General features: G+C 50.2%; 2 protein-coding genes and 1 long non-coding RNA gene across 9 annotated transcripts in view; 1 reads left to right on the top strand and 2 right to left on the bottom strand.

Annotated features, from left to right (window-relative positions):
* Positions 1–1,126, bottom strand: part of LOC123852901 (uncharacterized) — a 35,955-nt gene extending 34,829 nt beyond the window's left edge. The window contains exon 1 of the long non-coding RNA XR_006793025.3: positions 937–1,126. This is a non-coding gene — a long non-coding RNA (uncharacterized LOC123852901). The remainder of the gene's footprint in view (positions 1–936) is intronic.
* On the top strand, positions 1,081–11,345 carry PIK3IP1 (phosphoinositide-3-kinase interacting protein 1). 2 transcript variants are annotated; one of them, XM_045887291.3, is made up of 6 exons: positions 1,081–1,371; positions 2,305–2,421; positions 2,508–2,627; positions 3,561–3,761; positions 3,860–3,938; positions 10,505–11,345. In XM_045887291.3, the coding sequence occupies exons 1-6, from the start codon at positions 1,287–1,289 to the stop codon at positions 10,707–10,709; spliced, it is 807 nt and encodes a 268-aa protein (XP_045743247.1). In that variant the 5' UTR covers positions 1,081–1,286; the 3' UTR covers positions 10,710–11,345. The 2 variants fall into 2 exon arrangements, with proteins under 2 accessions (XP_045743247.1, XP_064434774.1); XM_064578704.1 differs by lacking the exon at positions 10,505–11,345 and adding an exon at positions 4,656–8,203.
* A 1,664-nt stretch (positions 11,346–13,009) lies between these two features.
* LIMK2 (LIM domain kinase 2) overlaps positions 13,010–26,463 on the bottom strand; it is a 58,949-nt gene continuing 45,495 nt past the window's right edge. For 5 of the 6 annotated variants that reach the window (XM_064578703.1, XM_064578701.1, XM_045887282.3 and 2 more), the window contains 9 exons: positions 24,692–24,878; positions 23,767–23,853; positions 22,975–23,106; positions 22,757–22,813; positions 20,414–20,479; positions 19,303–19,477; positions 18,509–18,564; positions 17,390–17,547; positions 13,010–15,212 (listed from right to left, as the gene is read on the bottom strand). In XM_064578703.1, the coding sequence (XP_064434773.1) occupies positions 15,068–15,212; positions 17,390–17,547; positions 18,509–18,564; positions 19,303–19,477; positions 20,414–20,479; positions 22,757–22,813; positions 22,975–23,106; positions 23,767–23,853; positions 24,692–24,878 (1,063 nt within the window). In that variant the 3' untranslated portion in view covers positions 13,010–15,067. The remainder of the gene's footprint in view (positions 15,213–17,389; positions 17,548–18,508; positions 18,565–19,302; positions 19,478–20,413; positions 20,480–22,756; positions 22,814–22,974; positions 23,107–23,766; positions 23,854–24,691; positions 24,879–26,463) is intronic. The other variant, XM_064578702.1, reaches the window with a different exon arrangement.

Below are 26,463 nucleotides of genomic sequence, written 5' to 3'. Positions count from 1 at the left end.
GATCACATAAACAAAGCAACACATCTTATTAAATGGACTGAAGGAATCAAACACAGTCAGCAAACTTCTGTAAAAGTAAACTAAATTTATCTCTGTCCTTTCCATGTCTGAAATCTGACTGTAGTAAATTCAAATTCACTTCAGATTGGTTGGATTGACATTAGCTTTCTTCCTTGATAAAGCTTTTGAAATTTAGTGCTAAGTTTTTTTCTTCTCCCTAAATTACTGCCTAAAGATACAAGCCCTCAGATCGAAACAGTTTCCTATTTCTATTTTGAGATTTGCCTGAGTCACAAGGTAGTGGAGAATCACTCTGTTCTGTCTCTCCATTTACTGAGGCTGCCTGGGAACTCAAACTGTCAGCCAAACAGGAAGAGGACCCTTCTGCCTAACTCCAAAAGGCCTAAGTCATATGAATGTGGTGAGGTTTAATGATGGATATAAATCACTGCGAATGGATTTCTCCACAGGGTGGAGAAAAAAAGCAAACATTTGACTTTATTTCCTCTATATGAATTCAGGGCTGGTAGAAAGGGTAGACTATTAAATATAGCTGAGCAAACGTCCCAATGTTTGCATAACATGTGTTTTCAACTAAAGAGACCCCTTCTGTATTCCTACTATATATGACACCCCCAAAACCCAAATATAAACAAAGTAAAGTGACTGATCTGATCCTGGCAAAGTTATACTGTTTAAAAAAAAAAAAGCCAGTGTTCATAAAAACGTATAAACCATAAAGGCCCTTTTTCTTTTTCAGAAATGGATATAAAGTGTTCCTTCCACCTGGATACTCTTATTTGAGCCCCCTATGTGGTCTTGAGTTCCTCCTGCTTGTGTAATTAGCATGTCCTAAGCTGTTCTGCCTTTGGGACTATAATTTCAAACCTTCCTCCACACAATGATGCCTCCTGACAGTTACTTTTCTGTACTCACACAAATGGAAACAGAAGAGATGAAAGCCCTGGGGATGCAGTCAGTGTAGGTCTCAAACTGATCCTCTGCTAAGCACAACCTGAACTTCTCAGCCTCTCTCTTCTCTGGGCGGAGATCCTCTCTTGGCTTAGTGATCTCGCGTGGCATAGGAGGCTTAGGACCCAGGGGGCGCCTTTCAGCCGAAAAACACCTCGCTGCAGCAAGCTAGCTGGGAAGCTCCCAGCTCTAAAGAGAGGCTGTTTACCAGAAGAGCATAACAAGGGCAGGTCTGACTGCAAGGCTGGGACTGGGAGGCAGAGCCGACGCTAAGGGGACCCCGGCTGGACACTGGTTGGTCAATCACCTGCAAGATGAAGGAGGTGAGGATGCTCTTAGCCTGGGTGCAAACATTCCTCATCAGCAACATGCTCCTAGCAGAAGCCTATGGATCTGGAGGTGAGATTACAATCTTTCCTTCCTGCAGCAACTTAATGAAGTAGAAAGGGTAAAGCTGTTTCCCAAGATTGGCCAGGCTAGACAGGAAGATCACTGGAAATGAAGCTTTTAGCTGGTTTCTCTTGTCCCATGAAGGCTTTTTTTTCTTTTCCCTTTTTTCCCCTTCTTCTTCTTCCTCCTTTCCCTGTCAGGGGCTTGCAGCTCCATATTTGCCATTAAGAACAAAGGCAAGTAGCCACTTTCTCTGTCCTTTTCCTTGCCTGTGGCTCATGAGTGGATGGAATTTGGGATTCATCTCCCCTACTCCCTAAGTCCTGTTCTTTTCAGGGGCTTTGCATGGTGTGGTTAGGGCACAGGCCCTCCTTCCCCAGGCTCTCCTGCTGAGGGGAGTGGGAGATTGGAGTCACATCCAAGCAGGGATGAGGCAGGTTCCCTCCGTTTGAGGCTCTCTTTTGCCTGACTGAATCAAGGCTTTTGTAGAATTCTCTTGGGTGGGAGTGTTGCCAGTGCAAATGTGGCCATATCCGTGAAAGGAATACCCCGGCTTATGTAACATGGAATTACAAGACAAGGATGACCGAACCAAAACTCCCAACATCTCCAAAAAGGTACCCGAACCCAGGCGTCCCCCACACACTCCTCCAAAGTGGCCACAAGTTCCGGAGTAACAACCCCTTGCACTTGTGCAGTGCTTTCCGGCTTACAAAAAGAACAGCAAAGCTTATTCTCTGAGCGCTGAGGGCCGGGCACCAGAGGGGCTTTAGACGCGCTTTCTCTTCCTTCTTTTTCCGGGCCTCACAACAACCCTTCAAGGCAGCAGGGGTTTTCCACATGAGGTCAGGGAGGCCCAGCCGGGCCCAGGGCCGCCCAAGCGGGGTAGGCCCGGCTCCCCTGCCGGCCACTCAGTGTCGGGGGGGCTCCTCTTCCTCACAGACTGCTTCTGGGACAACGGCCACCTGTACCGGGCGGACCAGCCCTCCCCAGCCCCGGGCCTGCGCTGCCTCAACTGGCTGGAGGCGCAGAGCGGCCTGGCGTCTGCCCCCGAGTCGGGTGAGTGTCTGCCCCCGGCGGCGGGCGGGCGGCGGCCGCGGTCTGGGTCCTGGCCCCGTCCCATGGCGCCTTCTCTCCCCTCCCAGACGCCGGCAACCATAGCTACTGCCGGAACCCGGACCAGGACCCACGCGGGCCCTGGTGCTACGTCAGCGGCGACGCCGGCGCTCCCGAGAAGTGGCCTTGCGAGGACGTGCGCTGCCCAGGTACCCTCCCGGACTCCGAGGACCGGAGGACCCCGAAACCCCCACACCCAGGGAGGCCTGGGAGCGGCCGCGACACCCGCAGCGCACGTGCGTCCGCGCGTCGCCGGCTGGCCCCGCCCCGCCCCCGCGCCGTCCGATTGGCCAGGGCTGTCTCCAGGCCTCAGGGCCCAAAGCCCATTGGCTGCTGCCGCCTCTCCGAGTGAGCTCATCCTCCGCGAGCGCCTTGTAAACAACTGTGGGAGGCGAGGCCGCACCTCTTGGCCGCGCGCTCCCTGAGTGGTGCGCAGCCTGTGGGAGCTCACGGGGCTCGAATCCCGGCCCCACGCCCTTAGCGAGTCCCTTAGCGTCTAGTGGCCATTTGTGGAGCGTCTGCTGTGTGTTAGGCACTCTACTCACAGTGACCCTGGAAAGAAGCTATTTGGGAGATCTGAACCTCAGAGAAGTTCAGCGACATATTGAAGGCAATGGCAGGGTCCAGATTTGAATCTAAGTTTCTTACGATCCAGAGCGAAGGCTAGTTGCTCCCGAGGCGGCGAGACCTTTCTCTGAAATTAGATTAAATGGGATGTGTAACTCATATAACATAGGGATTGGCAAACTGTGGATTCATGGATTGTTTCCTAGCGCAGAGGGGGCCTCTTCCCTTGGAGAAGAGGGCAACTGAGCCGGGCCTTGGAAGATGGCAAGAATTTGAACAGATAAAGACATGGGAGGCAGGAGGGGCTCCTTCTTACGTTCTTCCTCTCACATTTGCCTTGTCCCAGCTGTAGCATGGCCCCCTCAGACCTGGTCTTGCCCCTGGGGCAAGGATGGATTTCAGTGTGTATAGGCATCCTAAGGTGAACTCCCTTCCCTTTACCTCCTCCAACACTCCAGGCCAGTTTCAGCTGTGGAATTCACTCTAATGAGACATATTTTACACTTTACCTCCAGAGACCACTTCCCGGTCCCCTCCAACCTCCACAACAGAAACTGAGGAGGCGTCTGAAGTGCCAAGTGGAGATGAGGTGCAGGTGTTCGCTCCTGCCAATGCCCTGCCCGCCCGGAGTGAGGCAGCAGCAGTGCAGCCAGTGATTGGGATCAGCCAGCGGGTGCGGGTGAACTCCAAGGAGAAAAAAGACCTGGGAACCCTTGGTATGACTGCCGCAACCCCTCCTTGTGCAAATCATCAAGAAATATTTTCTGATCATCTGGGGTGAGGCTAATGGGACCTTGTGTCCTTTCCTTGGCAGGCTATGTGCTGGGCATTACCATGATGGTCATCATCATCGCCATCGGAGCTGGCATCGTCTTGGGCTATACCTACAAGAGGTCAGTAGCTTCTCTTCTGGGCTCTCTGAGAGGAGGGGAAGAAGGTACATAAAGTCGAATCCGACTTCTTTGTGGCATACATACCCAAAAAGGAAGTGAAGTATTGAAAGAGGAGAACTAGCTTAACATGTACAGACTTGGTTCTAGTCTTTACCAGGTGACCTTGGACACACCCTTTCCTTTGGTGCCTTTACTCCTCACCCAAAAGCCTTGTGAGGTAGGAGTTCTTGTTTCACACTTTACAGATGAGGATGCTTTCATCAGAGAGGTGAAGTGACTTGCCCAAGGTCACAGTGCCTGGGAGTGGCAAAACTTAGATTCAAACCCAGCTCTTTTGATACCAGATTCTGTGCTGTCTAATCCAACATGCCTGGTATGGAAGTGAGTGGTGCTGCAGAAATCAGGCTGGACACTCATTGCAGGGTCCCAGAGATTGCATTCTTTCTGTGAGTGATAAAATTCTACTAGAGGGGCGCCTGGGTGGCTCAGTTGGTTAAGCATCCAACTTGATTTCAGCTCAGGTCATGATCTCAGGGTTGTGAGATTGAGCCTCACTGGGTGTGGAGCCTGCTTAAGATTCTTTCTCTCCCTCCGCCCCTCCCCCTTTTATAAAATACATAAAAATAAAATAAAATCCTACTAGAAAAGGTTCCTAGTCACTCCTTTTGCATTTGGGGCTTGAATTCCCTCGACCATAAGCAGTGGGATCTCCTTCAGAACAGGAGGAAAAAATGAGTTGGAGGACTTGGAACCTGTTTGCTACTCATCACCACATATGAGAAAGCCAAAGAAGCTCCTGGGAAACTCAGGGACCTGACCTGTGGCTGGAACAACAGGAGGAGAAATGCTTATTTTGAGAGGCCCCCTGAAATATCATATGGAAAAAGCTCTCAAAGTCCATGATGGGTGCATGATGATAAGACAGAGTTGCATTAATTTGTACAGCATTGGCTGGTTCTGGGAAAATTATTTGTCATTCTGGGCAATATCAGGGGATTTGAATTCTAGCCCTGAGTGCTTGTGATATTTCTCTTCTATGGTCTGAGAAGGTTTTCTGAAAGAGAAGTGACAAGGTGGCTTGCATTTTCTAGCGGTAAGGGCTATGTCTGAGCTCACAGCCTCGGTGGGTCACCCAGCATTAAATAAACCTAGCATGTCCTTAGAGATTGTGTAGTTAGCCTCCTCATTTTACAGATGAAAAAGGGGAAGTGTTGGCTAAGAATAACAATAGCAGCAGCAAAAGTGAACATTTACCATATGCCAGACCCTGCTTCAAGCAATTTGCATGCTTCAACTCAGTTTTTACAATCACCCTTAGGAGGTAAATGTTATTATCCCCAGTTTACACATTAGGAAACAGACAAGAGAGGATTTGTACCTTGCTTAAGGTCACACACCTAGCATTTTGGTGGAGCCAAGTCTTAAGTCTTCCCATGAACTAGCTATCTGTGTGATTTGGGGCAAGTTGCTTCTGTTTTCTACTGCAGAGCTTAGCTCAGTGTGTAGCACATGGTAAGTGGTCAGTAAATGATAGCTGTTTTTTTTGTTTTTTTTTTTTTCTGTAAAATGTGAGTCCTGTACTAGCACTCTCACAGCCCTTGTTCCCTATCTGATTTTCTGTGATTCAGGAAGCAGAGGTTCAGAGAGAGCCAAGTATTGACCCAAGAGGGTCTCCTGTCTTCCATTCCGAGGCTGTTACCCTCAGTGGGATGGTTAACATGGCAGGTCCAGGGATACCTGCTTGTTCATTTCTGTGAGTTAAAGGAAATGATGTGGTAGTCCTGGCCTACAATTCATAATCAGACCCAAACCTGTTGGCTGAGTTGAGCCCTTGAAATACTTCCTCCTTCCTCAGCCACTGGATAGCAGTTGGCTCTTCTCCAATCTTGTGACAGTTTCCAGGCCTCCAGGTGCTTGAACTGACTAAACGTTCTTAATTCTAAGCTCAGCTCTTGTGCCCAATAAGGAATCCAGGCCTTTTTTTCTTCTAAATTTGCTTCTCTAGGCTGTCATAGGACTGCCCTGAGGCCTAGAATTTACTGTCCTATGAACTCAGGGCAAGGCACCAAGTCACCAGACTCCCTGTCACTAACCACCGGACCACCCCTTTCCTCAGCAAAAGTGCTCTGAGAACAGACTATAACAGGAAACCACATGTGGGCTAGAGGCAAGCTCTCAGCTCCCATCTCTCTCCAAAGTCAGAGAACAGAGTGTCCTGGAAAGAGCTGTTGAGTGTAGGTTCTGCCGTTCCTCTGCACTTCGGTTTCTTGACTGTTGAATGGGGATATATCCCCCTCCATACACCCATACCCACCCACCCAAGATTATCATAAGTATTAAATATAAGCAGAACACCATTCCGGTTAGATAATCATAATAGCAGCCAACATTTATTGCATGCTTTTTAAATAAATAGGGCCTTACTGAATGCTCTTCCTGATGATCTGGCCCAAGCCTCATGACCACACTTACAAGGTTCACTTTTTACACCGTTTTACAGTAAGCTGCTGAGACCTAGAAGAATTAAGTGCCATGTCTAAGCTACACAGCCAGTAAGAGGTGTCCAAGGATTATCAGTATCTCCCAAAAGCCCAGCAAGGCTCAGCAGCATCATGCAAATTTGCTATGAATTGCAAAGGACAGTAGGAAACATGGAAACTTTGAAAATAAAATAGCTGGGTCTGGAAGTCAAAAGAATCAGGATATAATTTTGCAACTGCTGCCAATTCTGGGTGTGACACTAGACAAGTAATTTACTTGCTCTGGTTTCCTCAGAGTTTCCTCATCTGTAAAAAGTGTAAAGGCAGGAGGTTAGATGTGATGATCCTCTCAGCTCTAATGTTTCCTAAAAAGGCAATATTACCTGCTGGTAGCTGTAGACGGTACTGGGTTCAAATCCCAGCTCTGCTATTTGCTTAAATAAATGATTTAACCTCTCTGCATCTGCCTTCCCATCTCTGAAACAGGGATCCTAATAGACACCATATAGGTTTGTTGTGAGGATGAAATTAGACAGTGTAGTTGGGCATAGGGTTTGTGTTCATAGTCTTAGCTGCCTTGAGGAACTTTTCCTGAGCAGCAGTATGGCATAGCACTACTTCCAACTGGGAAAATCATTAGAGAATAATTGGAAGTAACCTTTGTTGCCTGAAGGAAGTCTGGGGTGTTTCCATCACTCCAAAGAGGATGTCAGAGGCAGGCAGCAGCTCCATTCACACCTGCTGACGCTGGCCAGCCCAGGTCCAGATCATGGCTCTGGAGCAGTCATGGATGGAATTACTGTAACCCTTGAACTCTGCAAAGGACCATGAGGCTAATAGGATGGAGCTTTCCCCTGGCTGGGAAGGGCGAGCAGGAACCAGGCTTCCGCTCAGGGGAGTAGGGCCGCAGGTGGGGATGGGTGAGGGCGGGTGAGGGCTCAGCCTGTCGGGTCTTTGTCATGGTTGTCTAGGCTACGGGGTTCAGCCAGCCAGTCTGCAGCTCCCCGTCCCTGCCCCAAGCACAGTGTCTGTGCTATCCGGAGGGAGCGTTTATTTTCTGATAAAAAGGCAAGGGAAAAACTGTAAGTCAACACTACTCCACCCCCTTAGGAGAGGAGCTGAGTCAGTGAATAAGCCTTTTGTTCCTTCTTGGCTGCCAGACAACAGTCTGCCCGCCCCCCCCCCCCCCCCAAGGCAGTAGGAAGAGGCTGAGCTGCTTGATGGTCAATGCGGCAGGCCTGGTGGCCTCTCTCAGATCTTGAAAGGAGCTGGGGACAGCCTCTGCATCTCCAGCACTCCTAGGCACCAATAACAGGAGGCCCATGGGTTTGGGTGTGTTTGAGGCTTCTAAATGGATGAGACTATAATCCAGATGAATCCCAGCACCTCCTTCCTTTACCCTTGGCTGTTCTTCCAGTCCTCTTCTGCTCCATTAATATGAATTGATTTTTTTTCCCCTAAAGACTTGTTTACAATGTAGCCTGACCATTATCAACAGCTGGCCACAGCCAGACGCTGGGTAAAGAAGGTAGCTGAGGAAGGCAGGACAACTCCAAAGCCTCAGTTTCTTCATCTATAAAAAGTGGATAGGGGCACCTGGGTGGCTCAGTCGGTTAGGCGTCTGCCTTCGGCTCAGGTCATGATCCCAGGGTCCTGGGATCGAGCCCCGCATCGGGCTTCCTGCTCAGAGGAGAGCCTGCTTCTCCCTCTCTCTCTGCCTGCTGCTCTGCCTACTTGTGCTCTCTCTGTCAAATAAATAAATAAAATCTTAAAAAAAAAAAAAAAGTGGATAATACTATCTTGCAGAATTGGCGTGGAGGAGGTACATATATAAAGGGTGTGGTATCCAGTAGGTGCATGGGTAGCTCTTTTCATCGTGGATAATGGGCAGGTCATTTCCTGGCATCTTAGTACATACTCAGGATCTATGAATTCTCGCTTTCCTTCTTCCTCCAGCCCCTTAGATTTTGAAATTCAGGCCTTGGCAAAGGACACTTGCATACTCCACCTCTTTTGTTAATCGCCTTTTGGCCTTCTGCTGGCTTGGGGCTCCCTTAATAAAATTAAATCCAGACCTTCCAAGTTTTTCCTTACATGGGCAACCTTGAAGAATCTGGCTTTTTGTTTTATTATGGAAGGAGGTGTTTCCTTCTGTGGTGGCAGCTGTAACTGATGAGCAGTGCCCAAGGGCAAAATGAATCTTAGGCTGAGTGGGGATACACTTGGGCCAGACAGCCATCTTCCCATGTCCCTCCATTTCCTTTTGGGGTGCTCTGGGAGTTATTCTGCTGCAGGAGTTGGCGGTATCAGAGGCTAATGATAAGGATGGGGCAAGCGCCTTAGGCGTGCACATGTAGAAACTCAGTCACCCAGGGTGACTCAGGGAGATGAGCTCACAAATTTGCCTTCCGTGACCTTACAGTGAAAAATAGGGAATCAGAGCACATCTCATGTGAGGAATCTTACAGCATGTCAGGGGCCCTGGAGGTTATCAAGCCCAAGTCCTTGTTTTACAAATGGTAAAATTAAGGTCCAGAAAGGAGGGGAGCTGCTGAGGTCACATAAACAATAATTGCCTTGGCAGGTCAGTAGGAGTTTCCTTGGGAAACCAGATTAAGAAAACATTGCTTGGTGAGTCAAGTCATATTCAGGGCAAATCATAATAACCTCCTCTGTGAGTTTTACAGCAGTTCTGCTGTTTTCAAAATGCATTCACATTCATTATCTTATTTTGAGGCAGATATTATCCCCATTTCACAGATGAGGAAACCAAGGCTCAGCAAGGCTGTGTTTCGCCAGGTGTCACTCAGCCAAGGCTGAGCTGGTACTAGAATGCAATAGAACTGGTTGATTTAAAGATAGTTCTGAGGCACCTGTGCAGACTCCATCCCCTCCAGGCCCTGCTGTTTTCTCAATATCCTTCAGTCTCTGGAAGTTTGTCATTGTACCTCATATGATGGATGTGTAATCCATCTGATCTCAGCTATCTCCCTGCGGTCTGAAGTAGGCCTGTGTTGTTTCACCAAGTCATCGATCAGCTGCTGGTTTCAAGGCCTCTTTGGGGTGGGCTCCTTCTAGGAAGATTTCCTCTGACAGTTGAGCCCATGTAGCTAGTTGTGACTTCAGAGTATGCTGATTTGGGTCCTGGGTTTTGGTTCTGGTGTGTAGTATGCTAGGCACTCACCAAACTCTGGCCTGCAACAGGCATGGTCCAGGCCAGTAGGAAGGGCCCTACATGTGCAGCCAGAAGACTGGGTTTGAGTCCCTGTACCACCATTTCTTTGGGGTGACACTGATCAGGTCAGAACTTCTCTAAGTATCAGCTGGAGTCCAACAGACTTGGGTTTGAGCCCATTATGTTATTGGCAGTTCCTTCACTTCTCTGAGCTAGTTCTTCATCTGTAAAATGAATGATAAGACCTAATTCCTAGGAACGGTTCAGCCAAGAATGAAGTGAGATAATGTACACAAAGTTCTTAGCATGGAGTGAGCACTCCATTTGAGTAAAATGGGGCAACACCAGGGCCTGATTGGGTCACTGAGCACCATGAGAATTCGAAGGATGTTTGAACATGGAGGGATCTGATGGTCATTGTCTCATTGTTTCCATTGACCAGAGCAGCCCTCAGTCCCTTTTGCCCCCTGTATGGGCTGGGGACAGTCCTTGTTTCCAGCCAGCACTCACACCTTCCAAGGACTTTAGAATAAGAGAGCTGTCTTAGAATAGGTAAGTTTTCTGCACAACTTTATGGGTTAGGACTGAGATGGTTCTCTGGGTCTCTTGGAGCCCTTGGCTGAAAGAACAAAACCGTATCTTGCTTTCAGTCACACTATCTTCACTGAGCCTGTCTGCAGCTGTGGTGAGGTTCATGCTACTATACACTAGTTTAACAGATGAGGAAGCAGAGACCAGAGGTGTAGGAGCTTCTTGTTAAGGCAGTCTGGCAGAATGGAAATCTCATACATCAGCCACTGATTCGCTCTGACCATGCTTAGCCCTCGCCCCTGCCTGGGTGCAGCAATGCTATTTAATGAGCAAAGCCATGCAGGAGGCACAGCCTGAATGCTTCCTTCTTTTCTTCCCAGGGGGAAGGACCTGAAAGAGCAGCATGACCAGCAAGTGTGTGAGAGGGAGATGCAGCGAATTACCCTGCCCTTGTCTGCTTTCACCAACCCTACCTGTGAGATCGTGGATGAGAAGACTATTGTGGTCCACACCAACCAGACTCCAGTGGACCTTCAGGAGGGCAGTACCCCCCTCATGGGTCAGGCAGGCACTCCTGGGGCATGAGCCACCAATAATGGGCAGGAGCCCATGCAGATACTGGTGCAGGACAGCCTACCCTCCTACAGTTGGGAGATCTACACTTTTTGTTGTGGTTAAAACCCTCCCTCAACTTTTTTTTTTTTTTTTTTGTGAATTCTAAAACAGAAACAGGTGTGCTGAGGGCGCGGCTGGGTAGGATCCTACCAATGCTCCTCCTCCATCCCCTGGAGCAGGATTTTGCCTGTGGATGGAGACAGTGGCAGCCCCCACTGCAGTGCTGCTGACAAGGGCTTCCAAACATTGCCTGTGCCCTGGAGCTGAACCAGGGACAGACAAGGAGCTCCCCAGGCTCCTCTGTGCTTTATTATCTAAGATGGCCTCGGTCTCCGCCCTTCCGTTTGTTCTCTGTGGGCTTGAGTGGCGCATACTGTTATCCATAGTTCAGGTCAAGCGGTCAAGAGGCAGTATTTAAAAAATACAGTTTTTAAAATAGTTGGGATGGAACTCCCTACTGACCTCTGAGAACCAGAAATGAGTTCGTACAAAAGTCAAAACTGTGGGTTGAGAATGGGATCTAGGCTAGGGGCTCCTGGGGGTGCTCCAGCTTGCTGGCGGTGATGTGCCTTGATAACCATGGGCTGGCCCGGGGCCCAGGGACTCTTTCTATTTCAAAAAGAAAGGAAGAATCGCACTGAACATTCCACTTGGGAAGAGGGTAGAGAAGGATCCGCAGCCGCTTTAGGCCACAGGACCTGAGGGAGGCCTGGGGTACCCTAGACAGTCTCTGTTCAGGGTGGACAATGACCTCTTTTTGTTTTTCAGGGGTAAGACAAGAGCCAACTAACCTACGGGAATTACACTGTGGGGCCTTGTGAGCTGCTTCTGAGAGGTTAACTCAGAAACTAAGCTCAGAGTCAAGGTAATAAAGTGCTTCAGGGCTTGAGTTTGCAGGTGGCTCTGTGGCCTCCAGGCCAGTGCACCCCTAACTTGTAAAACAATCAACCATTGGAAGGGACCTTAGGGTTCCTCAAGCCTTTTGGACACAGGGGCCCACAGGGGGAAAGTGATGCCCAAGGTCATACAGCAAGCTACTGGCATGGCCAAGAGGAGAGTAACATTTCTCCACAGCACTGTGACACACTGAGCTAATGGCTCAGCAGGGCCTCCAAGCCCTGATGTCACACTTGGAGGCCTTAGCAGTGCTCCCTATCCAGAGCTTCCTTCCCAAAGCCCTTCCACTGTCCCACATGGGAGAGGGGGGTCAGTAGGGCCCATTCTCTTCAGCAGACTATTCCTGGGAGTGGTTTGCTGAGGGGACCTAGGCCTCATGGGTCCCCTGGTGTTAGTGATACTGAAGAACAGTACATTACTGGTTTCTACTTTTCTATAAAAGCATTTCTCTGTGTACATGTTTTATATACCTCATTCTGATACCTGCATATAAAGTGCAGGAAATTGCTCTGCATTTGACTTGTATAAATTAAAAAACCAAAAAACAAAAAACCCAAAACTCTGTATTGCCAAGTTTTTATGGGGTGCCAGGACACTCCTCCCCTAAGTTGATTGGTTTTTGGTTACCTTGTCCACACCTGTGTGGCAAGCGCTGGCTGTCATTAACCCTGGCCCTGTAACTGGGAGGCAGCAACAACTGGTGGGTAGCTGCTGCCCCTGCCTTCTGTCTTCACTAGGAATCATTCAGGTTGACGCTGTAGGAAAGATGGGTATGCTGGCCTCCCCACAGGCAGTTTGGTCACTGCAAATCTTCTCCCCCCTCAGCATTCTTCCCGAGGTGGAGGTAGTTAAAATGAACATGCAGGCAGCCCTGCGCAGGTGCTGGAGACAGAAGTGATGGGTGGTGGTGCTGCTGCAGCAGCCAAAGGGATGGGTGTGCAGAGGGGGATGGGTCCTTGGGCTGCAGGGAGCAGCTCTAGGTAGAGGAAGGCCCCTGTGGGGGTGACCCCTAGGGCTCTAGAAGAAGCTACCAATGGGAAGTTGTTGGACTTTTTCAGCATGAGATTTCAGCAACATGTTCTCTGCCTCTAGGAACACCCAGGGTGATCTCTGCCCATGCCTAGACATTGCTCTGTAGTTCTACAAACAAGGGGTACCCTGGCTTACCAGTTTTGCCAAGAACCAGATTCTGTCCTTAAATTGAACTCCCCGAGCTTTGGGCGAAATCACCTTCGGGTATATGGATTTATACTGTGCCCAGGATCCCACTAGCCAGGTATCATCCTGTCCAGTGCCCCACATCTCCCATGTGTAGAAGCAAGGCCAGGTCTTCTCTCAAGCACTTGAAGGAAAACACAAGGGGTGGAGGTAACTTGCATTCATTTCTTCCCTTTATGAAGGTGGCACCCGGCTCTGCAGGGAGGATATCCAGGCTTACAGGAAAGTACGTGCATCAGAGGGTGGAAGTGTATGGCCCCAAAGGAAGGACTGGGCCCACAGGACAGTCAGACCTGCTTCAAGGATTGGGTTGCCTCAGGTGGGAAGCGCTTGTTCCCTGGAGCAGACTCGTGTCTATATAAGAGGGAATTAGAGTTGGGGGTGGGGCGGGGCATGAGTAGTCCCCTGCTGTGGGGAGTCATGGAGCAGGCTCCTGAAAGTTGGCCAGCAGACCCCCCATGTATCCTCCTCCTGCTGAGTCAGGCCCCAAGTCAATTTTTTATTCTCAGTAACATCACTTATGTTAACTGCTTAATTTATTTGGTCTGCTCAATGGCCCACCAGGGCCCACCACTCCCATGCTTGCTGGGGACAGCTGAGGCACAACCAGCCACAAAATTCTGACTTAGGGTTGCTTGGGGCCAGGGCTCAACCCTACAGCAAGCTTGCACACTCCACATGTAAGTATGGTCTATATAGCAGGTAAACTCTGTCCAGAGAGGACATCTAATCCCACAACTTATCAGGCCTATGTACAGTATTTCACATATCACCCAACAGATACAGCAACAAAACAGTATTGACATCAACCACTCGCCTGGATCACTCCTCCTCTACTACCTCCCCCCACCCCACCCCCAAAAACACAACCACCACACATTGCAGTAATATCCCAAACCCATTCCCAATTTGTTAAATACGGTGCAAGCTCACAGACACATAGGAGGAGGCAAATTTTGTTGTGTTGAAGGGTCCCTGGAGTTCTGGGAGCCAATGTAGAGGGTGCCTCCAGCGCTTTTCAGTGCCCATAGCTGTCAGGAAGCTGCAGCCAGGAGCTACAAGGAGCTACTGAGCTGGGCCAACCAACAAGGGAGGTAGAAGCCAGAAAGCCCAGCTCAGGGAGCAGTCTTCCCCAGCATCCCAGCTCCGGGACTCTGCCACCACCTCGTCCTGCCCAAGTTGCTACTTGGACCAGGCATGGTGAAGGGTGAGCAATGGCTGCCACAAGGAAAGGGCCAAGAGACTGCTGAGATTCCCACTCTCTTGGCTCATACGCTGGGCCTGCGGCAAGCCACACAATCCTCCAGAACCTATCTAGCACTAAGCTAAATGTCTTGGGCTTCTGACTGAGGTGCCCACCAGGGTATGCGTGACAGCAGCCAGGATACGGGCTTTCTAGAGGGCGGGGCCCTTTCTTTCCAGGCCCCAGCCTCTTGCTGCATTTGTGGGTGAGTGCTTATTGCAGGTAGAGAGGCCCAGGAGCTCTCAGCGAGCCTCTAGCAGTACAGTTTGAGAACATGAGGTGGAAGCTCCCCCTCACACTGATGTGGCCCCTAGGCCTGGTAGATGAGCAAACTAGCCCTTCCCCTAACTCCTGGCCAGTTCCACCACAAACTAAGGGACTCTTCAAAACTTGCTCCCTCAACCCCTGCCCCAGAGGAGGGTGGAACACAGAGTGGAGGGGTGGGTAGCACCACTGTCACTTCACATCCTTGGATAGCCGCCTGGCCACCAGTCTTTCGTCCACACTCCCACTTGGAAGTCCTCCTGTACCCAGCTGGACTACAGACTTCAGAGCCCACAGGCAGGTTCACCCTGGAATCCTGCCCAGCAGGTCCAGGTCATGCTCATTAGTATAAGCAAGAGCCTCCTGGAATCCCAATGCCAGGGAGGTCCCAAGTGGTCACGAGTAACAGATTCCTCCTGGCCCATGGGCCAGGCTTTTTTTTTTTTTTTCTTTTTTTCTTTTTTTTTCTTCACAGCTTTCAGGCGAGTGTTGGATCTACAGACAGTAACCAGACCCCCAAACCTTGATGTGTTTCCCTGGTGCTGCGCCCGCTCGCCTCCTGGGGAGGTAGTAGGGATGGCTTGTTCTGTTTCTAAACAAGCTGCCAATCACAGGAAGCCCGGATGGCCCTGCCCACAGCAGGGATGGGGCGCAGAGGGGGCAATGGTGGATGCAGAACGCCCCCCCGCAGGGGGCTGGGCCAGGGCTAGGGGGGTGAGTCCCGGGTCAGGCCGTACTGCATGCTCACATTGTGGTCCAGCTCTTCCAGCTCTGCAGGCAGCGGGATGCCCAGTTCCCCCAGGTACAGGGAGAGAGCCTCAAAGGAGTCCTCCAGTTTTGAGAATGCTGGTCTAGAAAAAAAAAAAGGTGGGGGGGGTGAGTTGAAGGCATGTTGAGACAAGGGCAGGGCCACAGGGTGCTGTGTAAGGCACCTAGGCCTGTAGCTCAACCATTTCCTAGTTGTGTGACCTTGGGCAAGCCCCTTAACCTTGTGCCTCTGCAGGAAATGGGGATGTTACATAATGTTACACCTACTGTGTAGGGTTGCTGTGACGATGAGAGATAGCACTGTGACAAGGTTGGCCTTGCTTGAAGGGGTAGCTTAAAAAAAACAAGTTCAGGGGAAAAAAGGCTCCTCTCATGTCTTGGAGAAAATGCAATCATCAAAGGTGGAATTGGACTAAGTGCCTTTTTAAAGATTCCTTCCAGTCAGACTATTTCCACATCAATGGATCTGCTCAGGAAGGGACATTTCATAGGCTTAGCAGCTCTTCCCAAGGGGAAAACAAACAACAGGCTCCCAGTGCTGTGGAAACAGCTTAGCTGCCCTGGAAGCCTGAGCCAGCTCAGGCTTACTCCTCCATCTCCTCCATGTTTTTGTTTAACCATCCTGTCACCTTCTCGGCAAGGCCCACTCTCACCACATTTAAAATTACAACTTGCGCCCTACACATCCTCTTTCTTCAGCTCTGTCTGGAGAGCTGGAAAGTCTTTTTTCCATACCACTTGTCACTTCCTAATATTCAATGAAGGGTATTCTATCTATTGTTTATCATCTCTCCTTGTGAGAATGTGAGTTCCAGGAGGGCAGGCAGCTTTGCTTTGCTCAGCCAAGTGCCCAGGACAGTGTCGAGCACAGGACAGACACTCAGTCTGTATTTTTTGAGTGAATTAAACACAGACATTTAAAATGACTACGAAGGGATATTAGCAAACAAATACTGCGTAGCTTCACATTTTCTCCTCATGCTCTTACTCTGGTGTTATTGAAGGACTGCAGTCCTCTGGCCCATGAAGGAACAAAATGTAGAGCCTCCCAACTCTAATGTGGACCTCTGGAAACCATTCTGAAATAAAGGCTATGTGCCAACTGGTTATCTTGAGGGGATGGAGCAGGAGAGTGAGAAGAGCTGAGGGGTACGATGGTTAGATGATCACAGAAAACATGCACTTTCTGTGCTATATATTTTAGTCATATATGATTTTTTTAAAAGATTTACTTATTTAAATAATCTCTATGCCCAACGTGGGGCTCGAACTGACAACCCTGAGATCAAGAGTTGGACGCTTCACTGACTGAGCCAGCCGGGTGCCCCTTGAATTTGTTTAAAAGAAACAGGATTTTTGAGAGCAGAAAAACAAACACAGCTTCTAGTTCTCTAATGCACAAACCTGGAAAAAACTGGGGTAACGTTGACAATAATGAAAACCATAGCCTGAGATGAATAAAGGTCACTTAAAATTTTTTTCTTTAAAGGAGATGATTAGCTAAATGCATAAAGATGCTCACTGTAGTAATACCTGTAAGGAGAAACTGAAAAAACCTGAGTATCTACATTATGTATATTTTTTATTTTATTTATTTATTTTTTAAAAAGATTTTATTTATTTATTTGACAGAGACATAACGAGAGAGGGAACACAAGTGGGGGAGCGGGAGAGGGAGAAGCAGGCTTCCCGCCGAGCAGGGAGCCCAATGTGGGGCTTGATCCCAGGACCCTGGGACCATGACCTGAGCTGAAGGCAGATGCTTAACGACTGAGCCACCCAGGCGCCCCTACATTATGTATATTATAGTATGTTCGGACAGTCTCTTACACTGAATTTCACATAGTCAACAAAAATGATAAACAGGAAGACTGGGTAGTAACAAGGAAAATGCAGGGCAAAATATAAAACTTTTCTTTATCTGAGATTATAACTATATTTGTTTGGACATAGATAGGTGAACATGAGAAACACTTATTCTGTTAGAATGGCATAGGTTTGGGTGAGTTTTCTTCTGTTACAATTTGTTTTCATGGCTGTGTCTGTGTTATATCCGGGTCACTCACGGCTATGCCCTTGTGCCCCCAACCACCCCACCAGGCATATCAGAGTTGGTAGGGCGGCTTCAGTGGTGGACAGCCGCATCCTTGAGCTCAAGGCTTTTGCCGCCTCTGTACCTGGGAAGGGCTTGGGGACGGCGGAAGGCTGGGGCAAGCATCCCAGGCCTATGGGAGCTGGGGGAAAGGGGCGGGATACCAACCTGCTCTCGGGCTCCAGTTTGCAGCAGATAGCTGCCAGGGGGAAGAAGGCTGGGGGGCAGTCTGTGGGGACAAACTTTTCCCAGAAAAGCTTCACGTTGAGGCCAAAGTCCAGTGTTCGGGGCAGGCAGTCAGGATCTGCATACACCTGCCCGATGATCTGCAGACGAAAAGATGGCTGGTCAGGAATGGACTGTGGTGGGTTCGGTCACAGGGCAGTGGGATACTGGTGTATGGACAGGAAGGATGGGCAGAAGAGGGAGGTAAAAACCAAGGTTCAAGAGCTGTCCCCCATGCCCAAATCTCACGAATCCAGACTTTTCTCTCAACTGAGAGTCTGATTACTAGAAGAGGCTTCACTGCAGCAGAAGCAAGATGTTCCAAATCTGGAGAGGCAGCTCCACACATCCCACTCTGCCCTGCCATGTCCCCTCGTGTCTATGTCCCCTGTCAGAGTTCATAGGGTCTGATTCACGTCTGAAACCTTTTGGTACCAGCTTAGTGCTTTGCACACAGTAAATGCTCAACTGACTTCTGTTGAACAATTTTTAAAAAACCCTCCTTCATTATTCCAACTGTCCCTTGTCTCTCCTCTACCGCTCACCATTTGTAGGAGTTACAAAAGACTTTGAACATATGTGTTTGACTGAGTGCTTCCAGACACACTGAGCTAAGCTCCTAATGGCAGAGATCTTTCTAAGACTCACTCTATCCACCCCACCATGCTCAGCCCTGTGTGAGACAGACTAACACTTGCTACAGTGGCTACTTCCACTTGTAGGGCTGACGGCCACGGGACTACTAGGGCCCGGGGACGGGGGACCAGAGGGAAAGGTTGCATCTGGACCAAGAGCTAGACGGACAACCGTAAGGACACTCTCATCTGCCCCTTCCTGGCTGTGGGACTAAGAGCAAGTTGCTGCCCCTTTCTGAGCCTCAGTTTCCTCACCTGAAAAAACCCTGCCCAATCCTTCTCATGGGACCCATGAGACTCAAATGTGTCTCGCGTTGATTTTATGGTGAACTGCCCATCATTAGGAGGAGCAGTCCCAGTTCTGGGGCAGGGCAGAACTACTAGGCCTGCTGCCTCAGGCCTGGCCTCTGTGCTGGCTGGAGCTCACCTCGCAGAGAACGATCCCAAAAGAGAAGACATCCACCGTCTCATCGTAGCTCTTTCCTTGGGGAACACAGGAGAGTAGGCTGTTAGGTGTGGTCTCTTATCTGCTCTGTACTGAGTCTGGGGCCAAACCAGGCCACAGCCAAGAACCAGGGCTAGAACAGGCTCTGCAGGGATGCCGTAAAGGCTGCCCAGGACAGGCACCCTCTGAATATCATCTTTCCTCAGCCCTGGGTGGGCTGCCTCAGAGAGATCTTATAAAACACACTGCCCAAAATGAAACTGCATGGGACAGTGAAAGAGAACTGGATCAAGGTTCACCTGGACTCTGTCGTTAGCTAGTTGCATGTTCCTGGGCAAACCACTGAACTTCTCTGGGCCTCAGACTCCAAAAAAGGGTTGAATCAGGCCATTTCTGAGCCCTCACAACCCTGTTCATTTCAAGAATCCTACTCAGTATCTCTGGTTGGTTTGAGTATTATCCACGAGGGGGCACCATACTTCAGTTCTCAGCAGGGAGAAAGAAAAGGCGAAATCTCTGGCAATAAACAGCCTGAGTTCTCAGCTATCCTTGGGGCACAAAAGCCGCAGTCAGACCTCACCCTAGGCCCAGGAGCTCAGGGAGGAAGAAATTTATGAGGTCCAGTGTGGCAAGGGATAAAAATCATCTAGCCATCAGCTGTGGGTACCTGGCCTTACTTCACAGGCCTCCCTTGAACACCCAGGGCTCTGCTCCAAGATGTGGCCCCCAAACTCCCCTCTTGGGGCACCCCTCCATTGTCCAATGTCAGGACTCACCGTTCAGCATCTCAGGGGCCATCCAGTAGGGGTTTCCCACCACTGTATAGCGCTTCTTGCGGTCATTCTTACGCAAGGTGCGTTTCTTGGTGGTAGCCTTCTCCACTGGGGGCTTTTTCCTCTCCTCAACTATAAGCCGTGACAGCCCAAAGTCTGCCACCACCACAGTCTTGTCCTGGTAGGACAAGGGCCAGGTCAGGACTTGGTGAGGACATTCCCAAGAGAAGTCATTGAAAAGGGGAGAAAAGGTAGTAGCAAAGGGGAGTCACAGCTAAAGCACTCTCTGGCAGACAAGGCTTGGTTATTTGTTTTCTAACAGTCTGGTATCTGCACAGCAGAGTCCCCAGACCTGGGGGTGTTCACAGCAGAGCCCCTGGAGCCTGGAGGGATAAGGCTCTGGGACCTAGAGAGTGGAACTCAGAGGCAGAAAAAGGGATTTCTTTTCTTTTTTTTTTTTAAATCCCATTCTGCCTTGTTCCCCAAAAGATTTAAGGCATGGCTAGAACCAGGATAAGACAGAAAAAGATAAGGTAGAGGTAGTCAGTGGGGGGACTTGGGGGGAGATAAGCTCTTCAAATAGCTACAGGGCAGTCATGTGGAAAAAGGTTAAGATTATTTAGTATGGACTCAGAGGGAAGAGCAGGGCCAGTTAGTGGACACCCAGGGAGCTAGACTGCAAGCTAGCAGGATAAATGACATGCTAACAACCAGAGCTGATGGGTGGTGTGAAAAATGCTGACCCCAAACTGGCCACTATACATTTACTAGCTCTGTGGCCTCAGAGTGAGGCCTCAAGGTGCCACAGTTGTAGAATAGGGTCTGTAGTGAGCTGCATTACAGAACTACCATGGGGTGAAACCAGGAAAAACACCAGGGCTCTATATATAGTTAAGGAACTTCTGGAGCTCTCTCTAACCAAAGGATTTCAAAGGCTGCTACTGAGAGTTGGTGTAATTGTGTTTACATGTGTTTGAGAGCCCCCAGAAGACAGAGGAGGGCATCAGGTACGGCAGGAAAGGCAAGACAGGAGCCTTAGGTGGGGAACAGTCAGTCTCCTTTGTGACAAGGCAAGAGGGCTGGCCCTAGGGAGACCCAGGGTGGTGGGACATACCAGCTTGATAAGGCAGTTGTGTGAGTTCAGATCCCGATGGATGATGCACATGGAGTGCAAATAGGCCTGGAACAGAAGTACGAGCTGAGGCCAATGGCCAGTAATTTAAGCAGATGCAGACTCCGCAACTGGGGGCCTGCTCTTCTCCCAGGCCATCCCTATTCAGCTTCAGAACCCAATCTGGACCCTAGGGCTAGGGCTGCCTGCTGTCACTCCCTTGTCCCAACACCAACAGAAAGCCAAAGGCTGCTTGGGCTTCCTCTCTCTCCCTGCTACCACCTTCTGACCATCCTTTGTTCACTGACCCCAACCCAGCGGCTGCTCTAGACACTCACTGCTCCCTCCTAAAGTCCCCAACTCTATGGGCCCGGGGCCTTGCATGCCCCCAGCCCCTCTACCCATTTTACATAGATCCAGGCCACCTGAAGTGAGTGCCCTCAGATGCACTGCTCCTAGCCCCCTTCACTGCCATCCTCACCCCAATCTCTGGCTTCAGCCACCCTGGATCCTTCCTGCCTGTGATAGGGGAAGAAGTGACCTCCTCCTGGCCAGCTGGTTCCATATTCCTGACATTCTCCTTCTCTGAGACTTAGCATACTCCTTGCTCTTCCCTGTCCACACTTTAACTTCTTCCTCTTCCTACCCCAGTGTTTTCATGCAAGTCTCTGTTTGCTATTCTGCTTCCGGCCCCCCTAACATCCAGGCCTCTACTCCTGGCTCTTGTCACTCTGCAGCCACTTCCTTTTCTTTCTCTTCCCTTCCCCAGCCAATGTGGAAGGAGCTCCCTACACGCCCCCCTCCAGTCCTTTCTAATACTGCTTCTATCCCCAAGGCTCCTGGCTCTGCTCACATACCCAGGGAGCTCTTCCTAAATGCTGTAGCTCTTGTGACCTGCCTGCCTGTCCTTTCTCCCAAGACTGCCTGCACCTCTCCCATGCTACCTGTTCCTGAGACTCTTGTGTTCCTGCATTTTCTTCCAGCCTCCTCAAAGCCACCTTCTCTACACATGCTGACCCCCACTAACCACATATCAGCCTCAGGCAACACTAGTTCTTCCCAGACCTGTTTCCCCAACATTGCTGCCCCTGCAAACATCTGGTAAATAACACCACCATTCTTCTAGGTACCTCAAGCCACCCCTACTCTTTCTCCTCCTACCGCTGTTCCCTTGCTGCCAACCAGTCTCTCTGCACCCCGCCTCCCAGTCTCCCGTCCCCACAGTCATACCTTAATTCCATACCTTAATTCAGAAACCTGAAATGTTTCACTAGCCCCACCCCTGGTCTCCCTGCCTTCAGTTCTCCTAACTCGACCGCCATCTACTGACCACACCAGACCCATCTTCAAAAAAACAGCTCTGTTCACAAAACTTTCTTGCTTAAGTATCTTTTACACCTGTCTTTTTGGCTTCCTAAGTAAAGTCCAGACTCCTTAGTCCAAAACACAGAGATCTTAATGTACCTCCAGACTAACACAGTCTTCATGGGCCCCACATGAAGGCAGTGATTAAAATCTCAGGTTTGGGAGCACCTGGGTGGCTCAGTTGGTTAAGCGACTGCCTTCGGCTCAGGTCATGATCCTGGAGTCCCGGGATCGAGTCCCACATCGGGCTCCCTGCTCAGCGGGGGGTCTGCTTCTCCCTCTGACCCTCTTCCCTCTTGTGCTGTCTCTCATTCTCTCTCTCAAATAAATAAATAAAATCTTTAAATAAAATAAAATAAAATAAAATCTCAGGTTTGGGGGTCAGACTGACTAGCCTAAGCTCCTTGCCCTATCCCTTTCTAGATCAGCTTCTCATCTGGAAACCGGGGTTGTCGTGAGGAACACATACATACATGTTAGTCCCTCAGCTCAGTGCCTGGCATATAGAAAGCACTCAGCAACGGTCACTGGTATTACTACTATAATTGGTCTCCTTCTTTCCCAGGTGAAACAGACCTCAACCTTGGGGTCTCTCTGCCAAGAGGAACTTTTATCTAATTCTGACCCATCCTTCAGGCTTAGCTAGAACACATCTCTCCCTTCTCTGATTTCATAGGCAGTGAGGTTCTCTACTTGCGCCAAGTTCCCACAGCAGCTGGACACTACTAGTTTGCCTTACCCATGCCTGTTTGCCCTTGAAGATTTAGAACCCGTTAAGTGTAGGTTGTGAGCTAAGAAAAGGCAACTGGGGGCAATTTCACAGGCACCGAAAGAAGCTCAATAAGCAGCTGCTGACCGACCCAGCCCACACAAGCTGCCCAGGCTGGGGTCTCTGTCTTCCAGTACCTGCCAGCAATCCCCGCACCTATCCTGACTCCCCATCCCCACCTTGCCACCACTCCCACCGCTGGCAGAACTCACCATTCCAGAGGCGATGCCTTTGGCAAATCTGACCTTCTGCTGCCAGGGAAACGGGTCCTATGGGATGGGGGAATGCCCATCAGAGGCTGTGGGGCCCTGTCCCATTTGGGATCCAGGCTCATGAGTCAACATGGCCTGCCAGTGAACCCCCCCTGCCTATGCCCAGTTCTGCTCAGCATGACCCTTTGCAAGCAAAGCAGCAAGGGTGGTATGCTCACCACACTGCGCAGAAAGTCCTTCAGCGTGCCCCCCTCAATGTACTCTGTCAACAGGTTCAGCTTCTTGTCCTTGTATAGCACACCAATGAACTTCAGCACATTGGGGTGGTCCAGGCTGCGCATCACCTTCACCTGGGGGTGGCAGAGGCCAAGGAGGGTGGATGGTTACTTCCCACTGTGTCTTCCTCACCCCCTTTCCTCCAGGCAGTCAATCTGACAAGTGTTACCTGCATCTCCTACCTCTAGTCTTACATGATGGGGATGCCTCACAGGCCTCACCCTTGGGATCCTGCCTTTCTGGGAATTTTATTGGGGGGAACTGGAATGGGAGGGTCTGAGAGTGAAACAAAGGCCTGGAGGGCAATACCCAGACCATGGGAGTACCAACTGAAGGAATGGAACAACTTGGGAGGTGTGGTAAAAACTGTGTAAATGCTCCACAGGGGTGAGAGTTCTCTGGGAGGCCCCACTCCAAGCTCCCTTAGCAGGGTGTTCAGGTGGTGAGTGTAACTAGTTGTCCTAAACTGGTCTGTTTTCATGTCCATTACCCCCCATTAGCTGTAAGCTCCTCTGAACCACATCCAATTTGTTACTGTATCCCTTGTACCCAGATCATGCTGTCTTTAGTAAGTGTTCATTGAACAGATAATTAGGCATTCCTCTAGAGCTCTTTTCTGCTCAGCTTTTAAGAAAGGAATTCTAAAATAAGTTTCCTCCTGAAACTGTTTAGTAAAATCTTCCTCTTCCAACAGTGAAACCAAACTCCTAACTCCCACCACCCCATCTTCTTACCTCAGTCAGAAAAGTCTTCTGTGTTTCCTCATCACACCGAATTAACTCCTTCATGACCATCACTTTGCCAGTGGCTTTGTGTGTTACCTAGTTACAAAGAGGGGCAACTATTACTGGTGCAGAGTTCTGGGGAACTGTGTGAAGATATATGCAACTGGCCATCCCATCCCCTGGAAGACATACTGAGCCAGATCAGACTGACAAGAGTTCATGTGTAGAAGACACAGCCATGAGGCAACAGGGGCCTCAGAGGGGAGCATCCCTCTTCCTTGGAGAGCTGGGCATGCACAGAGGGGAGGCAAGAATGCAGAAAAGGGAAGTATAGGAGGCAGGAGGGGACACTGGCAAGCCAAGCAGGGGCTCTGGTCATCTGACACAGGAATGAGTCCCTTGGGTGAACAGAAGTCTGGGGACAGGAGGGTCAGTGCCACAGACATGCACCAGGGAGCTGGGTGGGTCAGGGTGAGCTCTCCAGCCCCAATGCCCTGAAAGCTGAGACACATGGCTTACCTGACCCCCCCTCCCAGCTCTCAGCAGAGGAGGAGGAGGAGAGAAAGAGAGAGAGGTTAGTCCCCAAGACTGTTTGTCAGGGAGGCAGGGGCAACTCCCCCGTATGCTCCCTGCAATATGCCCAGCACTGAGGCCTCAGGGGACCTAAAAGCCTCCGCTGACTGGAGGTAGCAGGGCTATGGGCACAACTCATCCCAACCTAGGTCTCTAGGTCGACCAAGCTCATTGCGACAGCAACGCTGCCCTTAGGTGGCCTAGGAGGGCAGGAGTGTAGCCCTCACACCATCACCTGCAGCCAGGAAGGGGGCCTGGTGTCCTGTAGGGTGTGGAGTGAGATCATGTCATGAGAACTCCCCAAAAGAAGGTGAGAGAGGGGTTGGGGGCAAGGAGCAGAGCAGCTGCTGCCTGTGCTCACCTTGATGGCCTGCCCAAAGAAGCCCTTCCCCAGGACCTCCCCGTGGATCAGGTCACATGGCCGGAAGATCTGCTGTGAATTGCTGCTGGAACAGCGAAGCGATTCTGAGCGGCTGATGTCACGACTAAAGAGCAGGGGCTCCTTTGGGGAGCTGGGGCCAGGGGACTTGGAGATGCTGTTACTGCGCCTGAAGATGAGGAAAGACGAGGGTAGGGCTAGGGTAGTCCTCAGAGACCTGCCAGTAAAACCGTGGAGGTAGAAACCTCAAGGGCACCCTACTACCCTATCCACCCCAATGTCTGTAGTTCAGGTGCTATGATGAGGGGAGGGAGCTCTTACGTCAGACAGATGTGCCATTCTGGGGCTGCAAACATCAGTAGTTTATTTAAGAATCAGAGCAGGAAGCCTGAGCACTCACCTGGAACGACTACTAGCCTATAGTGCTCAATATATAACAGCACTGGAAGATGGTCATCCCACCACCTCCCAGGTCTGCTGGAGTGACAGCCTACCACCATCCAAAAACTGACCAAATAGGATTCTGGCTACTTTGCTCATCTTTCTACCTGTCTACATTTCCCGAATTTTAAAATAATAAGCATGTACAATTTTTACAGCAATAATGCCAGTGTACTTACATTTTTAAAAGCAGCCAGTAATAGTAATGGTTGATAACTGTTACTGACCTCCTGAAGAAGGGACAAGAAGGCTGAAGTCCACAGCACTGCAGGTGAATTGCAACCCTGCAAACTTCTCTCCGGCACATCCTATTTCACTTGGGCTACCCAGAAAGGACCGCCCACAAGCTTCTTAGCCCTTGCTCTTCTGCTTTGCCTCTCACCAACCATGCCCACAGAAGCACACAAGGTGAGCTGCCGTCTCTCCTGCATGATGGCCTTCCAGATATCTAAGCAGCTCTCTGGCCAACCGCCCCCCACCCCCACCCCCCGCCACGTTCTCAGGCCTTCCCTGCCCTACCTCTACCAGCTCACTTGTGCCGAGGCCAAGAGGGCAGCCAGAAGTTCATGCCAGCAACCTGTGGGGAGGGCCCTGTTTCCAAAAGATGCCAGGCAAGGGCCCTGAGTGATTTAGTCTGTTTGATCAGGAGGGCAGATAGAGAACTTGACTCCTAGATATTAACAACACCTCACTTAGTGCTGACCCTTTGCTGGCACTGTGCTACTTTGCATCCCTTTCCATACTGAATCCTTAGATAATTGGTGAGACAGCCACCTTTGTCTTACAACCCCACTTCACAGATGCAGAAACAGAAGCTCAGAGAGATGATGTGATATGTGAAGGGAGAGAGCTCAGCTCAAAGGCATGGTATAGGTGTGTCCATCTAGAGAGCCACTGCTTCAGACTCCTTTTAGTCTCCCCACTTGGCACCTGCATCCAGGGCAACCGCTCCCTCCTGTTGGACCTGGACAACCCTGAGGTTTTGACCACTGAGCCCTCAAATCTAAAACAGCTTGCATTCATCTCTTGCTTTATAATTTTCAGTGTTCTTATTTATACTTATTAATCCTCCCTGTGCCCCTACTCCAGCCTCTGAGCCCTGCACCTCCCTTTGCTGGTCCTTTAGGGGCCGGCATTGCTGCCTTCTGTCTAGCTCAGGAGTTCAGTGGATGGGGGCTGATTCTCTGGTTTCTAAGGAAACCTGGCAGACAGCTGGGTCAGATCACGCACAGGCTCTGGCTATGAACTGTGATTCCTATGGGGGTAGCTGGGTCAGCACAATCCTCATGACCCGTCCCTGGCTGGCGGGTTCC

This window comes from Mirounga angustirostris, unplaced genomic scaffold (genome assembly GCF_029215605.1).
Source record: "Mirounga angustirostris isolate CCGP_5_RB_7025 unplaced genomic scaffold, mMirAng1.0.hap1 SCAF_14, whole genome shotgun sequence".
NCBI classification, from domain to species: domain Eukaryota; kingdom Metazoa; phylum Chordata; class Mammalia; order Carnivora; family Phocidae; genus Mirounga; species Mirounga angustirostris.
The sequence above is the reverse complement of the archived record's forward strand: the minus strand, read 5'-3'. Positions and strand labels throughout refer to the sequence as shown.

Bases quoted from the DNA above. Each gene is read 5' to 3' on its own strand.
- PIK3IP1 (XM_045887291.3), top strand. From the start codon at position 1,287: ATGAAGGAGGTGAGGATGCTCTTAGCCTGGGTGCAAACATTCCTCATC. The intron at 1,372-2,304 runs GTGAGATTACAA...TCTTCCTCACAG, and splicing joins AGAAGCCTATGGATCTGGAG to ACTGCTTCTGGGACAACGGC. The intron at 3,939-10,504 runs GTCAGTAGCTTC...TTTTCTTCCCAG, and splicing joins TTGGGCTATACCTACAAGAG to GGGGAAGGACCTGAAAGAGC.